This window comes from Rousettus aegyptiacus, unplaced genomic scaffold (assembly GCF_014176215.1).
Source record: "Rousettus aegyptiacus isolate mRouAeg1 unplaced genomic scaffold, mRouAeg1.p scaffold_m13_p_16, whole genome shotgun sequence".
NCBI lineage: Eukaryota > Metazoa > Chordata > Mammalia > Chiroptera > Pteropodidae > Rousettus > Rousettus aegyptiacus.
This window is the reverse complement of record NW_023416291.1, coordinates 33,665,911-33,678,064: the sequence shown is the minus strand read 5'-3', so window position 1 is coordinate 33,678,064 and position 12,154 is coordinate 33,665,911. Positions and strand designations below refer to the sequence as shown.

At 56.2% G+C, this 12,154-nt stretch overlaps 3 protein-coding genes and 2 non-coding genes across 6 annotated transcripts; 4 read left to right on the top strand and 1 right to left on the bottom strand.

Moving 5' to 3' along the window:
* Nucleotides 1-959: 959 nt before the first annotated feature.
* PPAN (peter pan homolog) lies at nt 960-4,579 on the top strand. Of its 2 annotated transcripts, XM_016153544.2 has the most exons (12): nt 960-1,041; nt 1,121-1,291; nt 1,803-1,904; nt 2,096-2,146; nt 2,255-2,425; nt 2,926-3,002; nt 3,179-3,286; nt 3,387-3,510; nt 3,586-3,664; nt 3,772-3,901; nt 3,972-4,132; nt 4,215-4,579. In XM_016153544.2, the coding sequence occupies exons 1-12, from the start codon at nt 1,024-1,026 to the stop codon at nt 4,433-4,435; spliced, it is 1,413 nt and encodes a 470-aa protein (XP_016009030.1). In that variant the 5' UTR covers nt 960-1,023; the 3' UTR covers nt 4,436-4,579. The 2 variants fall into 2 exon arrangements, with proteins under 2 accessions (XP_016009030.1, XP_016009029.1); XM_016153543.2 differs by having other exon boundaries at nt 3,387-3,664.
* On the top strand, nt 1,949-2,035 carry LOC118612520. Its single transcript, XR_004955049.1, has one exon. It is a non-coding gene; the product is annotated as a small nucleolar RNA SNORD105 (small nucleolar RNA).
* Nucleotides 3,030-3,103, top strand: LOC118612524. The gene has a single exon (XR_004955053.1). It is a non-coding gene; the product is annotated as a small nucleolar RNA U105B (small nucleolar RNA).
* Nucleotides 4,580-4,707: 128 nt separating the features above from the next.
* P2RY11 (purinergic receptor P2Y11) lies at nt 4,708-7,493 on the top strand. The gene is made up of 2 exons (XM_016153580.2): nt 4,708-4,997; nt 6,243-7,493. Exons 1-2 carry the CDS (start codon nt 4,811-4,813, stop codon nt 7,343-7,345), a joined length of 1,290 nt encoding a protein of 429 aa, XP_016009066.2. The 5' UTR covers nt 4,708-4,810; the 3' UTR covers nt 7,346-7,493.
* A 124-nt stretch (nt 7,494-7,617) lies between these two features.
* On the bottom strand, nt 7,618-11,888 carry EIF3G (eukaryotic translation initiation factor 3 subunit G). The gene is made up of 11 exons (XM_016153604.2): nt 11,799-11,888; nt 11,613-11,659; nt 11,036-11,119; nt 10,832-10,920; nt 10,638-10,697; nt 9,769-9,873; nt 9,485-9,674; nt 8,527-8,634; nt 8,252-8,388; nt 8,071-8,177; nt 7,618-7,743 (listed from the first exon to the last, which is right to left on the bottom strand). Exons 1-11 carry the CDS (start codon nt 11,816-11,818, stop codon nt 7,728-7,730), a joined length of 963 nt encoding a protein of 320 aa, XP_016009090.1. The 5' UTR covers nt 11,819-11,888; the 3' UTR covers nt 7,618-7,727.
* Nucleotides 11,889-12,154: the final 266 nt, after the last annotated feature.

Genomic DNA, 12,154 nt, shown 5'->3' with positions numbered 1-12,154 from the left:
GAGAAGGGCTGAGAGAAGGGAGAGAGTCCAAGAGACAGAAGAAGGGGGAGAGACATGGGGGAAATGGGGAGAGACATGGGGAGTCTGGAGAGAGAGGATAAGAAAAATGGGGATACAGTTGGAGAGAGAGGACAAAGATGGAAACTTAAAGGGAAAAAACAGACAATTAATGGAAGAAACAAAGTAGAAGAAGAAGGAGACAAACATAGAGAGAAGACAGAGATGGAGAGGAGGAGACAGTGGGGGACGAACTAGAGAGGGAGAGACAGATGGAGAAGGAAGGCAGACAGAGGAAGGGAACCAAATGGGACAGGGAGAGAGGTGTTAGGGGCGTTCATTCCCCCACCCCAAGGTTCTGGAGAAGAAGCCAGAGGCCTGAGGCCAAGATTGGGGCTTTGAGCTGAAACCGGGAGGGGATGAATTTGTCATCAAAAGCCCATATTGCCCTAAGTTTCCAGAAGGTGATGTGGAGTTTCTACCCTCAGCCCAGCCGCAGACAGGGCCCCCAGGAAGGACAATTGGCCTTTAGGAGCTGGGGGCCCAAATGAGTAAAGGCCTGCCAGCATTACTCCCTTCTCTGGTTGCTCCCTAAGCTCCTGATGCCATCGTGCCAAACACTGTATGTACATTGTCTCTCTTAAGTAGCGGATCAGAAGGTAAATGTTTATCATGTTCACTTTAGGATCCTTTAAGAGCCTCGGGGTGGGGAAAGTGGCTCTCAAAAATTACACCCTTGGCGGAAGTAGCCGAGGCGGGATTCGAACCCTCAATTCATTTCTTCGCGCCTCGTGGGCTCCTTGAGCCGCGCAGCTCCAACCCCGGCTCCCTAGAAACAGGAATTGAGTGTCTCCATAGCAATACCTTCAATGATTCCCCCCGCCCCCCGCCGCAGTCTGGTGCATAAACCCGCCTGGTGACATCACCGCGCAGTGGCGCCTCACGTGATCACGTCACCAGCGCCGGAAGTGAGCGGCACGGCGCCGGAAGCGGTCGGCAGAAGGCCCCTCGTGGAAGAGCGGCGGCATGCGTCCGTCGGGGCGGGTGAGATGCGGCAGCCGGGGAGGCGGGCGGGGTCCCCGCGGAAGCCGCAGCGCTCACCGCTCGCCTGTCGCCCCCACAGTCCCGGCACCAGAAGCGCGCGCGCGCCCAGGCGCAGCTCCGCAACCTCGAGGCCTATGCTGCGCAGCCTCACTCGTTCGTATTCGCTCGGGGCCGCGCTGGTCGCAGCGTACGGCAGCTCAGCCTGGACCTACGGCGGGTCATGGAGCCGCTCACCGCCACCCGGCTGCAGGTCTGCACCCCGCAGCCCGTCTCCATCTGCCCTGGCTCCTGCCCGCTGCGTTTCAGTCTCCTCGACTGGATAAAGACTCTTATGGGTACCATCGTCCATGCCTCTCAGGGCTTTGCGGGGCAGCAGCAATGGTGCATAGATGAACGCATTCAACTTGGGGTTTGGCAAGATGTCTGAGATTGGTGATGTCTGAGTCCCCTCATTCCAGGGGACTCTGGAATCAGCAGAACTGGGTTGGAAACTTTGAAAGTCCTGGAGCAAGTTAATCTATCTCACTATGCTTTAGTTAGCTCATTTGCAAAATGGGGCGATGCATAGTAAGCAAAGGACAGAGGAGGTACTCGAATTTAAGTCTGATTGGCTTTAGAGGCCAAAAGCATTCCACAACCCCCCCCCCCACACACACACACATTTCTGGGAAGGGTTAGATGCAAGAAAGGGCATAACAGTTTAAGCTTATAGTCTGCTCAGAAAGGAGATGTCTGTGATGGTTCTTTTTTCTAATTTTTAGGTACAAAAGAAAAATTCTCTCAAGGATTGTGTGGCAGTGGCTGGGCCCCTTGGGGTCACACATTTCCTGATCTTGAGCAAAACGGAGACCAATATCTACTTTGTGAGTGGACACCCACATTCCTCATTTCCCCCACACCCTCATTCACCCCAACTCTCATGATGAACCCATGTGCCTCTGAGCTGCCATGATTTTGGCTTCAAAGTAAACGCTCTGAAGAGATGGGGTGGAAGTTCTCACTCCCCCTGGTCCCTAGCTAGACACCTTAATCTCATCAGTATTTTTCTCTGTAGAAGCTGATGCGCCTCCCAGGAGGCCCCACCTTAACCTTCCGGATCAACAAGGTAAGGATTTGAGTTGGTATGCAGGCCATGTGGGGTAGGAGCTGGGTTTGGGGTTGGCACAAGCCACGTGTGATAGATGGTCACCCACCCCTCACCCCCTGCCTGCAGTACACATTGGTGCGTGACGTGGTCTCCTCACTGCGCCGCCACCGCATGCATGAGCAGCAGTTCACCCACCCACCCCTCCTGGTGCTCAACAACTTTGGCCCCCACGGCATGCACGTGAAGCTCATGGCCACTATGTTCCAGAACCTGTTCCCCTCCATCAACGTGCACAAGGTAGGCTGGGTCTGACGTGGTGGCAAATATGGGTGGGCGGGGCAGGTAGCAGGTACCACACAGGCTCTCGGGTTGAGAGCTCAGACTCCCGAGGTCAAATTCCACTTCGCTTTTGTGATACTGGGCAAGAGGTTCCTTGTGAGCTGCCTTGCAGTGTAGCATGTGTTGTCCTGGCCTCATCTTACAGGGAGGGAAACTGAGGCTGACAGGTAAAATTATTAATCTGAGATTAGGTATAAAGCAGTAGGGGGAGAACTGGATTTTTAAATCTGGTTCCAGAGTCCCAGCTCGTAATCCCTGGCACCAGTGGGTCTCAGATTGGGCTTGTTAGGGAGTCTGGTGCAAGGGCCTCTATGGGCTCTGGAACCAAGATTTCTAGCCAGCAGTCCATTGATACCATTTGCAGCCCCATCAGCCCCCATAGGGCCTAGCGGGGGCTCTAGCATACAATGAGTCATAAGGGCAGCTGACATGGTACCATGTCCTCCTTTCCCTTCCAGGTGAACCTAAACACTATCAAGCGCTGCCTTCTCATCAACTACAACCCCGACTCCCAGGAGCTGGATTTCCGCCACTAGTAAGTACAGTGGTCACGACGGCTGCTTTGCATGCAGCTGATGACACCACTGCTGCTGAGACTGATTGCTCAGTCTCAGGAAATGCCCTGACACACCATGGAAAGGGGAAAGGTTCGGACTGGTCTCTGACCCTGCGAGCCCTAACCCCCATCCTCACGCACTCCTGCCTCTATAGTAGCATCAAAGTCGTTCCTGTGGGTGCAAGTCGAGGGATGAAGAAGCTTCTCCAGGAGAAGTTCCCCAACATGAGCCGCCTGCAGGACATCAGTGAGCTGCTGGCCACGTGAGGAGGGAGTAGGGTAGGAGGCTGCCATAGTCCAGGGAATCCCAGAACTGTCCCAGGAGCCTGAGATCCTGTGGTGAGCTGTGTGTCCCTCACATAGGGGCGCAGGGCTGTCGGAGAGCGAGGCAGAGCCCGATGGTGAGCACAACATTACAGAGCTGCCCCAGGCCATCGCAGGGCGTGGCAACATGCGAGCCCAGCAAAGTGCCGTTAGGCTCACTGAGGTAAGGCCCAGTGGCAGAGGTGGTTTTCTCTGGCAGCCCCAAGGGAGGAATGACTCTTCTCTTCTGTTTCTCCAGATTGGGCCTCGGATGACACTGCAGCTTATCAAGATCCAGGAAGGTGTTGGGGAGGGAAACATGCTATTCCACAGTTTTGGTGAGGACAGGGCTGGCCAGGATAGGACCTAGGGTCTGAGGGCCCCCAATGTGGGTTACAGGGTGCATTGGGCACACCTGGATCTTGGTGAACCATCTCTTCCTTAGTGCACAAGACAGATGAAGAGCTGCAGGCCATCTTGGCAGCTAAGGAGGAGAAGATGAAGCTCAAGGCTCAGAGACAGGACCAGCAGGCACAGAATGTCCAACGCAAGCAGGAGCAGCGAGAGGCCCACAGGTGCATGGCTGGTGGGTGGTGAGGTGCATCCCGAGTGCCAGCTGCCACACTGACCAACACCCCTCTCCAGGAAGAGGAGCCTGGCGGGCATGAAGCGGGCACGGGGGGAGGCTGATGGGGACAGCGATGCCGAGGACCCTGGAATACCCCCAGAGGTAGAAGGGCCTGGCCAGGAGGAGGATGATGAAGCCGAGTATTTCCGCCAGGCAGTGGGCGAGGAGCCCGATGAAGGTATGTGGCAGGGGCCAGTGCAGCCAGGCACCATGGGCCTCTATCCCTGTGCCCTGGTGGCCCTGACACAGTCTCCTTGCAGATATGTTCCCGAACGCCAGGTGGAGACGGCCCATCAGGCCTTCAAGCAAGAAGCAGCGGGTAAAGAATCAGAGGCCCAATGGAGGCACTAACCGGAGGCCTCCAAAGGCCAAAGACAGGCCCTGCGGACCCCAGACCAAGCTGGGGCCCCGAGGGGCTACTTGGGACAATGGGCAAGGCCGAATCCGAGGCCGAGCAAGGCCACTTAAGAGAGTGGCCTGAACAACAGATAGAATGCCCCAGATTGGGGCCCGAGAAATACTGCCCTGGGCTCCCTCCTGGGCGGCCAAGTGCAACCCTCAGTTTCCTTTCATAAAGGAGCTGGTTCCCCAGTCTCTCACTTGAATAAACACTGATTTCCCATGAGTCAGAGTCTGCATTTGGAAAAGGGGAACCTGGGTCACAACCCGGAAAGGCCAGCAGCTCCTGGGAATTAGGCTTGGTTTCTGCCCGCCCTCCCCGACCTGGGCAGTAGAAGCATGAGACCTCATTTTACTGGTGAAGGTGGCGGGCAGATTTGACTCTGGTCTTTGGTGCCTTTCGGTCCTGGGTCTCTTCTCAGCCTCCCCCAGACTGAGGCCCAATCTGAAGAGTGTGATGAGGAAGGAAATCGGAGGCAGAAGGGAGGCTGGCGCCTGCGCTGTTCCACTCAGCCCGCTAAAGGTGGAGCTGCTGGGAAGGGAGGGGCTAGTGTGCTGCGGGTTCCGAGGTGGGGAGGAAATGAGACACAGCATGGGCAGCAGATTCAGAAGCAAGACACGAGCCATGGCTGTGATCAGCTCAGGTGAGGAGGGAGCACATCCAGGGCCCTGGTCACTACAGCCCCGGACCAGGGGTTGGAGGGGGCAGGGATTTGGTGTAAGAATCATATCTGGACAGTGGTTTCTTCCCCAAGTTCTGAAGCCAAGAGCTGGGATGGGAAGACAGAAGTGAGAGTGTGGAAACTGCAGGGTGGAGGAGTCTGTACCTCACATGGTGGTCAGCCTGCTGGACTCACCTGAAACAGGCCATCTCTCAGAAAGACTGAGGGGTGCGTGAGAGGGAGTCAACGTTAAAGCTCTACTACCCTGCAGTGTCACAGGTGCTGTTCTGGGTACCGAAGAGCCAGAAGCCAGCCCTCCTGCCTTCAGGAAAGACACGCCTGGGAATTTTCCTTACAATAATAGGATGGAAATACAGGCCGTAGAGAAAAAAACAAGGGAAGCCCAAGGTTGCAGTGGCAATTTTAGGGGGGTCAAAATGTGCACTGAGGACCAGAGACCGGAGGTAAGGGAGATAGCCTTAGGGATGTCTGTTGCCTGTGACTCTGGGAAAGAACAGCTAGTGTAAAGGCCCAGGAGCAGGATGTGCCTAAGAGCAGCCAGGAAGCCAGTGTAGGAGGGACTGTAGGAGTCACGTGGAGCAGAAGACAAGCAAGTGGGTGGGAGTGAGAGCTCGTGCAGGGCGGGCTTAGGTGAGATGAGCACTGGCTCTTCCTCCCCAGAGGAAGGAAGCCCTAGATGACTGAACAGAGATGTGATTGACTGGGGTGCTCACAGGTGTGCTCTGGAGGCTGTGGGGAGAACATGGTGAGGACAGGACCTGGGAGACCAGAACCTAGGCAACTACTTGTTCAGATGGAAGATGACAGGGCCTGGACTCCCATGTCCTTAAAGGGGTGACAGATTCTGAAGGTGGGGACTTGGTGAGTGAGTGAACTTTGAGGATTGCAGCTCTGTCTGCAATCCCAGTCATCACTGTCAGGTCCCGTGCATCCTACGAGGGCAGCAGTTCCCTGGTTCTTGCCCCAGCCGATTCTTGAGGGTGCAGGATCCAGAGATCCTAGTCAGCAAAATGATGAGTCTGGGCTTCTGGCCTTCTGTGCCTATTTCCCTCCACAAAAAGGTGCTGAGGCTGCACCCCTCCTGTGGGTGGACAGGACTCAGAGAGTCTACACATAGGAGTCATGCAGGCCTGGTGCACAGCAGGTAGAGCTTGTGGAAACCGCATTGAGGTGCAGGGCTCACTTGGTAACACCCTCTACCCACAGGTGCCACGCCCTGCCCAGCCAACATCTCAGTGGCTGCCGACCTCATCCTCAGTAGGTTCCAGGAACGCTTCCTGTGGCCCATACTTGTGGCTGAGTTTCTGGTGGCTGTGGCAGCCAACAGCCTGGCTCTCTACCGCTTCAGCACACAGGAGCAGCGCCCATGGAACCCAGCCGTGGTCTTCTCTGCCCAGTTGGCCGTCAGTGACCTGCTCTATGCCCTGACGCTCCCCCCACTGGCTGCCTACTGGTACCCGCCCAAACACTGGCGCTATGGGGAAGCCATGTGCCGCCTGGAGCGCTTCCTCTTTGTCTGCAACATGCTGGGCAGTGTCATCTTTATCACCTGCATCAGCCTCAACCGTTACCTGGGTGTTGTGCACCCCTTCTTCACCCGCAACTACCTGCAGCCCAAGCATGCCTGGGCCATCAGTGTTGTTGGCTGGGCACTGGCAGGCCTGATGGCTGCACCCACACTCAGCTTCTCCCACCTGACGACACCACAGCAGGAAGGCAACTGTACTAGAAACAGAACTGAGGTGTGCATCAAGTGCCTAGGGACAGCAGGTGACAACCAGCTCGAGGCCTATAGAGCCTACAGCTTGGCACGGGCAGTACTGGGTTGTGGCCTGCCATTGCTGCTCACCCTGGTGGCCTATGGTGCTCTTGGACGGGCTGTGCTGCGCAGCCATGGCATGACAGTTGCTGAGAAAATGCACGTAGTAGTGCTAGTGACCAGTGGTATAGCCCTTTATGTTGGCTCCTATGTGCCCTACTATGTCACAGAAGTGCTCAACTTGTCTGCCCGGCAGCGCTGGAGAGCCCGCTGCCCAGCATTTGTGGACGTGGCTCAGGCTGTGGAGGCCCTGGACCAGGGGTCCTACGTGGGCTACCAGGTGATGCGGGGCCTCATGCCCCTAGCCATCTGCATCCACCCACTGCTCTACATGGCTGTAACACCCAGCCTAGGCTGCTGCCACCAACACTGCCTTGGCTGCAGGGAGGGCCAGACTCCAGAGAACACTGAGAGCTCTGGCCCAGCTCTGCCCCTCAACGTCACAGCCACCAGAACCTCGGGGCCCTGGTCCCCTGAGCTGAGCCCATGACCTGCCCTATCTTGAGCCTCTTCCCCACCAAAGGCACTGATACTCAGCAGCAGAACAGGGGTGAGAGCACAACAGGCCCCAAACTGCCATTTCCTCCCCTGAAGAAAGGCCTGTGGTGGGAGGAGTGAGCACCCAAGCCAGAGCGGCAAAAATTTCTGCCCACGGTGCTGACCCTAGGTAGGGCCTGGGAGCAAACCCACTCTGGGGGGGGGGGGGTGGTCACCCCATCTGCCACAGGTGGGTGATATCCATATATAAACAGGACAAACAGAGGGATTGGAGCCTTTTTATTGCCCTTGGAGTCCCCTGCTCTTGGAGGCCACCTTCTGTTGCCACAGGGTCTTGGACCAGAGGCTGAGCAGCAGCAGCAGCGACAGCTGGCTTAGTTGGTAGATGGCCTAGAGAGGGAGACAGGAGTGATGAGGGCAAGTGTGGGGGCTTCAGACCATGAAGGGAATCCCAAGACCCACCCCTCCTCCCCAAACACAACTGGGGCAATGGGGATGGGGCTCAGGACAGGGCACTTGGAGCCAGGGGCACTTGGAGCCAGGGTGGTGGTAACCAGCATGGTCCAGTTGTGGAGGGCAGCAGCCCCTCCTCGAGATGAAAGGACAATAAATGACTAGTATCTCAGAACAGGTTTGGTGACTGTTCAACTGGTGTGGGGCTGCAGTCAGCCCAAGTGTCAGCTATGACACGGTGATGGGGCAGGGGAGAGGTCTTACTTGGCCCACTCGACGTTAAGAATGAGGTGGTCATAGCCGAAGCCGGACACCCCAGCAATGGCACGTGCGGCATCCTCACGGCGGTGGAAGCTGATGAAGGCAAAGCCCTGGGGAAGGGAGGGAGAAAGGTGTTCAGGGCACAGTTAGACAGATGATGCCCCCGCCATGACCACCAACCCACCTTGGACTGGCCAGTGGTCTTGTCCTTCGCCAGGTAGATGCGAGAGATGGAGCCGAAGGGCCGGAAGAGTTCTTGCAAGTCGGTCTCGCGCGTGTCCTCTGACAGGTTGGTGACGCGGATGGTGGCGTTGTCATCAGCTAGGCAGGCAAAGAGAGGCAGCTGTGAGAAGCCGGCCTGCCGGGGCTCCACCCTGGGATCATCACTGGGTGCTGGGGGGTGCTGGGAGGTGCTTTCTGGTCTACCAGCTGGGCATCAGGGTACCCTCACTGCCTCACCTCTGCGGTTGGGCTGCATGGATTCCCCACGGCGGCTGGCCCCGTCCCGCAGACTTGGTGGCACGTACTTCCCTGTCTTGTTCTGGGTTGCCTGCACAGGCTCCAGCTCTGGAGACCAAAAGCACAGTTGAGTCAGGCCTCACCCTAGCAGAGCAAAGAGACAGAACCACCCACATCCTGGCCCAGACACCATCTTTCAAAGCCACAGGCATCTGGTTGGTCCTGAAAGGGCCTCTTGGCCCCAATAACATAAAGGTCACAGCCAGCAGCACAGGCAGAGCAAGAAGCCACAGGGGTTGATTCGATCTGAGGTGCCCTCAAGGCTGAGAGCTAGAACACTCAGCTTAGTCTCCCAACACAAGAGTAACAAAGGCACACAGGGCAGAAACAGTCCCCAGGTCCCACACACACAGCAGGTGGAGGGTATGCCACACATAGTCAGCAGTAGAGCTGTCCAGACACAAACTCATCATTAGCTAATCATGCTGAAGGCCAAGGACTATGGGCAGTCACGTGTGTCTACTCATAGGTGTGCATGCACAGAAACACACACATGGGGCAGCAGCCATGTTCATGGCACACAAACAGCACACTCAAGTCAAGACCGTCGCAAAGTAAGTCAGAATCGCAGCTGGCAAGTTTCACATACAGAGGTCGACTGTCTCCCAACCACTTATATAGTTAAACATGCAGGCATGCACACAAGCAATTCTCACAGCCCTTGACAAGAAGAAACAGGTGACATTACAAGCAGTCACAGCACCCACCCTGCAGGTCTCGCACACACCAACACAGACTACGACCACAGCCTTTGCAGTGTTGAGGCTGCGGTATGGGAGATAACTGCAATGGGGACAGCCTGTTCAGAGACAGCAGGTGACAACCCAGGAATCTCCAGAGGTGCACAAGACACCCCCACTCCCCACAGCCTGTCAGCTGCACCCCCAGGCCCCAGTACCTCCAGGCAGCTTCTCCTTCTCGCCAGTGGACAGGCCCAGCTGCTCGGCCAGCTCCTTCTGCATGGGCCCCAGCGTGTCCTTGTAGGGGCAGCGAGTGGTCCAGTGGTCACCCTTGCAGATGCGACAGGACACGATCTTCTGGCCTTTGAGCTTGTTCATCGGGTCCTCCTCCTCCTGACAGTTTAGATCCTGGCAGGGCAGACGAGGGCATCTCAGAGGGAGTCTGCTGCACCCCTGCCACCACTGCCCTACCCACCGCCTCTCACCCTCATGCCCCATTTACCTCTTTGCTGGTGATAAAAGTCATTGACACATCATCACTGACCGTGGTGGTGGCCACATTGGGCCCTGGTGGGTCAAACTCTGAGTTCCCAAACTTCTTCCAGTTCTGGGCTCAGGGAAGGATTGGGGACAGGTCAGGGCAAGGGCAGGTAGGAGCCCCTGACACCCCAGACCTTCAACAGCTCCCTCTGGGGTATCTGGCCTTAAACCCCATTCTCCACCCTCTCCAAATGCCCCCCATAGCAGTGATAATAACAGTTCCCATTTCCTAAGTGCACGCCAAGCTTCATGCCAGCTCCAGGAGGCAGAGGCAGCTGCCTGCCCCATGTTCCAGACAGAACAGAGGCTCAGGGGCAAACAGCTGCAGAGCATACAATTCCTAGAGGGTGGACCAGCTTCCACCAGGGCACATTGCTCAGGATGTGCAGGGCTCACCAGACTTCGAGGGACCTTGGGCTAAGCAACCTGAGCCTCAGCTTCCCCCTATAAAATGGGGACCACAAATACTCCCCACCTCCCCTGGGTGCTATAAGGATCAAAATGAGAAAACCCTTCCTACAAAGCATTTGGCATAGGATGTGGCACAAGGTGTACAGATAACTGTGCCAAATGTATTTACTGCTACTGCTTCCTCTACTATGATTTCCTCAGGGGAGAAGCCAAGAGGAGTAGGAACTGTCACCCAATCCTGCCCCTGGAATTTTGGGGGTCCCCAGAGAGTGCAAACACCCTTAACCTCAGTTCTCCTCCCACAAAATAAGTAAAACTGTCAAACCCTATTTCTAAGATAAAGGTACTGGGAAAAAGAAGTCTTAATTCCTCTGAGTCAGCCCTGGGGTAGCCCCCAAGGCAAGAGGAGCAAGGTCTCACCTTCCTCCTTGCAACAGCCTTTGAGGCCTTCCGGGTCTCAATTCTGAAGGTGCGGACAATCTGTGGATGGGAGAGAAGTTTGGGCTTCCTGTGCCTCAAGGTTCCTGGGCCCAGGGGATCTTCCTCACCAACATACACAACACACACCATCCCCCTCCTAGTACAAGTACCCCCACCTCCTCCCCTAGCCTCACCTTGAACTTTTTGCCATCCTCATCCATCTTGTACTCGGTCACTGTCTTGATGTTTCCATTGATGACCTCCTTAGGAGGGGGAAGTGGAGCTGGGAATGGGAAAAAGGTGAGAGGAATTGAGCTATATACCTGGTAATGGGGACCAGATGGGAATGTAGTTAGGGAAAAACGCAGCCCAAGGATAGAATGGAAGTCATCACTCACCTCCTGGCAGTAGCTCAGGCTCTGGGCTGGTGTCGCCTGTGGCCAGAGGGATCCCCTTGAGGAGCTCGCTGGTGACACATTTGTCTGTGAGAGGGAGTGTGTGGGGGGGTGAGGTGGAGGGGCGGGAGCTCTCAAGCTGAAATTAAGGGACCTTTGGGATGATGCCCACACTAGAGGCTGAGAAAGGACGGACCAAGGGCTGAGGACTGGCCAGGAAGTACCCTGGGACAGCCATGCGAGGACACGGAGCTGGCTGAGTAACTTCTAGCAATGGCAAGGATAGGGAACCCCTGGTATGAAGACAGGAGCCATCAAACCATTCCGGCGCTGGTACAAAGACAAAAAGCAGTCCGTTACAACTTCCGCTCCGGAGGAGAGCAGCTGTGAGAACTTGGGCGGTGGCATGGGAGAGAGTGGGACTAGCCAGTGAACATCTGGAATTGGCGACAGGATGGCCCTGATGATGATGGCGTGGGGCAGAGGCTGGCCGAGACAGGAGATGCGGAGTCGGCCGGCAGAGCTGAGGAAGGGGACTGGGGACTGACCGCGATGGCCCAGGGCGACCAGGCGTACTCACCGTCCTCTCCCTCTTCCTCCACTTGGTCCGCCCAGCTGGGCTTCGAACTGCGGGTACAAATTTGTGGGAGGAAAAGGTTGAGTCAGCGAGGCGAGGCTCCCGCGGCCGCGGCGCACTCAGGTCCCATAACACCCTGTAGGACCCAAAAGCCCCCTCCCAGGCTCCGCTCCGCGACCCTCGACTCACTCAAAGTCTCCGGTAGGCATCGTAAAACCTCCACGCACCAAAAGCCTGGGCCAGAGACAGGAAGTGATGGGAGAACGAGACTTCCGGTGCCGAGGCCTACATTAGCTTGGCTGCGGCGCCCACAGCGCCCCCTGCGGATGGAGGTGGACTGGCCGGTTGCGTTCCGCGGCTGCGCGCTGGTACTCAAGTAGGTAAGAACAGAAGCCCATCTCAGGGCCTATTCTATTTACCTTAAAAAAAAAAAAAGAACTTTTTTAAATTGTCAATTATACATCAATAAAAAAATAATAAAATAATAAATGAATAATAACAATAAAGCTCATTCATTAAGCGCTTTCTGTATGCCATGCACTGTG

Coding starts and splice junctions, on each gene's coding strand:
- P2RY11 (XM_016153580.2), top strand. CDS start 4,811: ATGAGGAAGGAAATCGGAGGCAGAAGGGAGGCTGGCGCCTGCGCTGTT. Junction 4,998..6,242: donor CATGGCTGTGATCAGCTCAG/GTGAGGAGGGAG, acceptor CTCTACCCACAG/GTGCCACGCCCTGCCCAGCC.
- PPAN (XM_016153543.2), top strand. Junction 2,147..2,254: donor TAACCTTCCGGATCAACAAG/GTAAGGATTTGA, acceptor CCCTGCCTGCAG/TACACATTGGTGCGTGACGT. Junction 3,665..3,771: donor CATGCTATTCCACAGTTTTG/GTGAGGACAGGG, acceptor TCTCTTCCTTAG/TGCACAAGACAGATGAAGAG.
- EIF3G (XM_016153604.2), bottom strand. CDS start 11,818: ATGCCTACCGGAGACTTTGA. Junction 10,698..10,831: donor AGGATGGCAAAAAGTTCAAG/GTGAGGCTAGGG, acceptor TCCCATCCACAG/ATTGTCCGCACCTTCAGAAT. Junction 9,675..9,768: donor CTTTTATCACCAGCAAAGAG/GTAAATGGGGCA, acceptor CTGCCCTGCCAG/GATCTAAACTGTCAGGAGGA.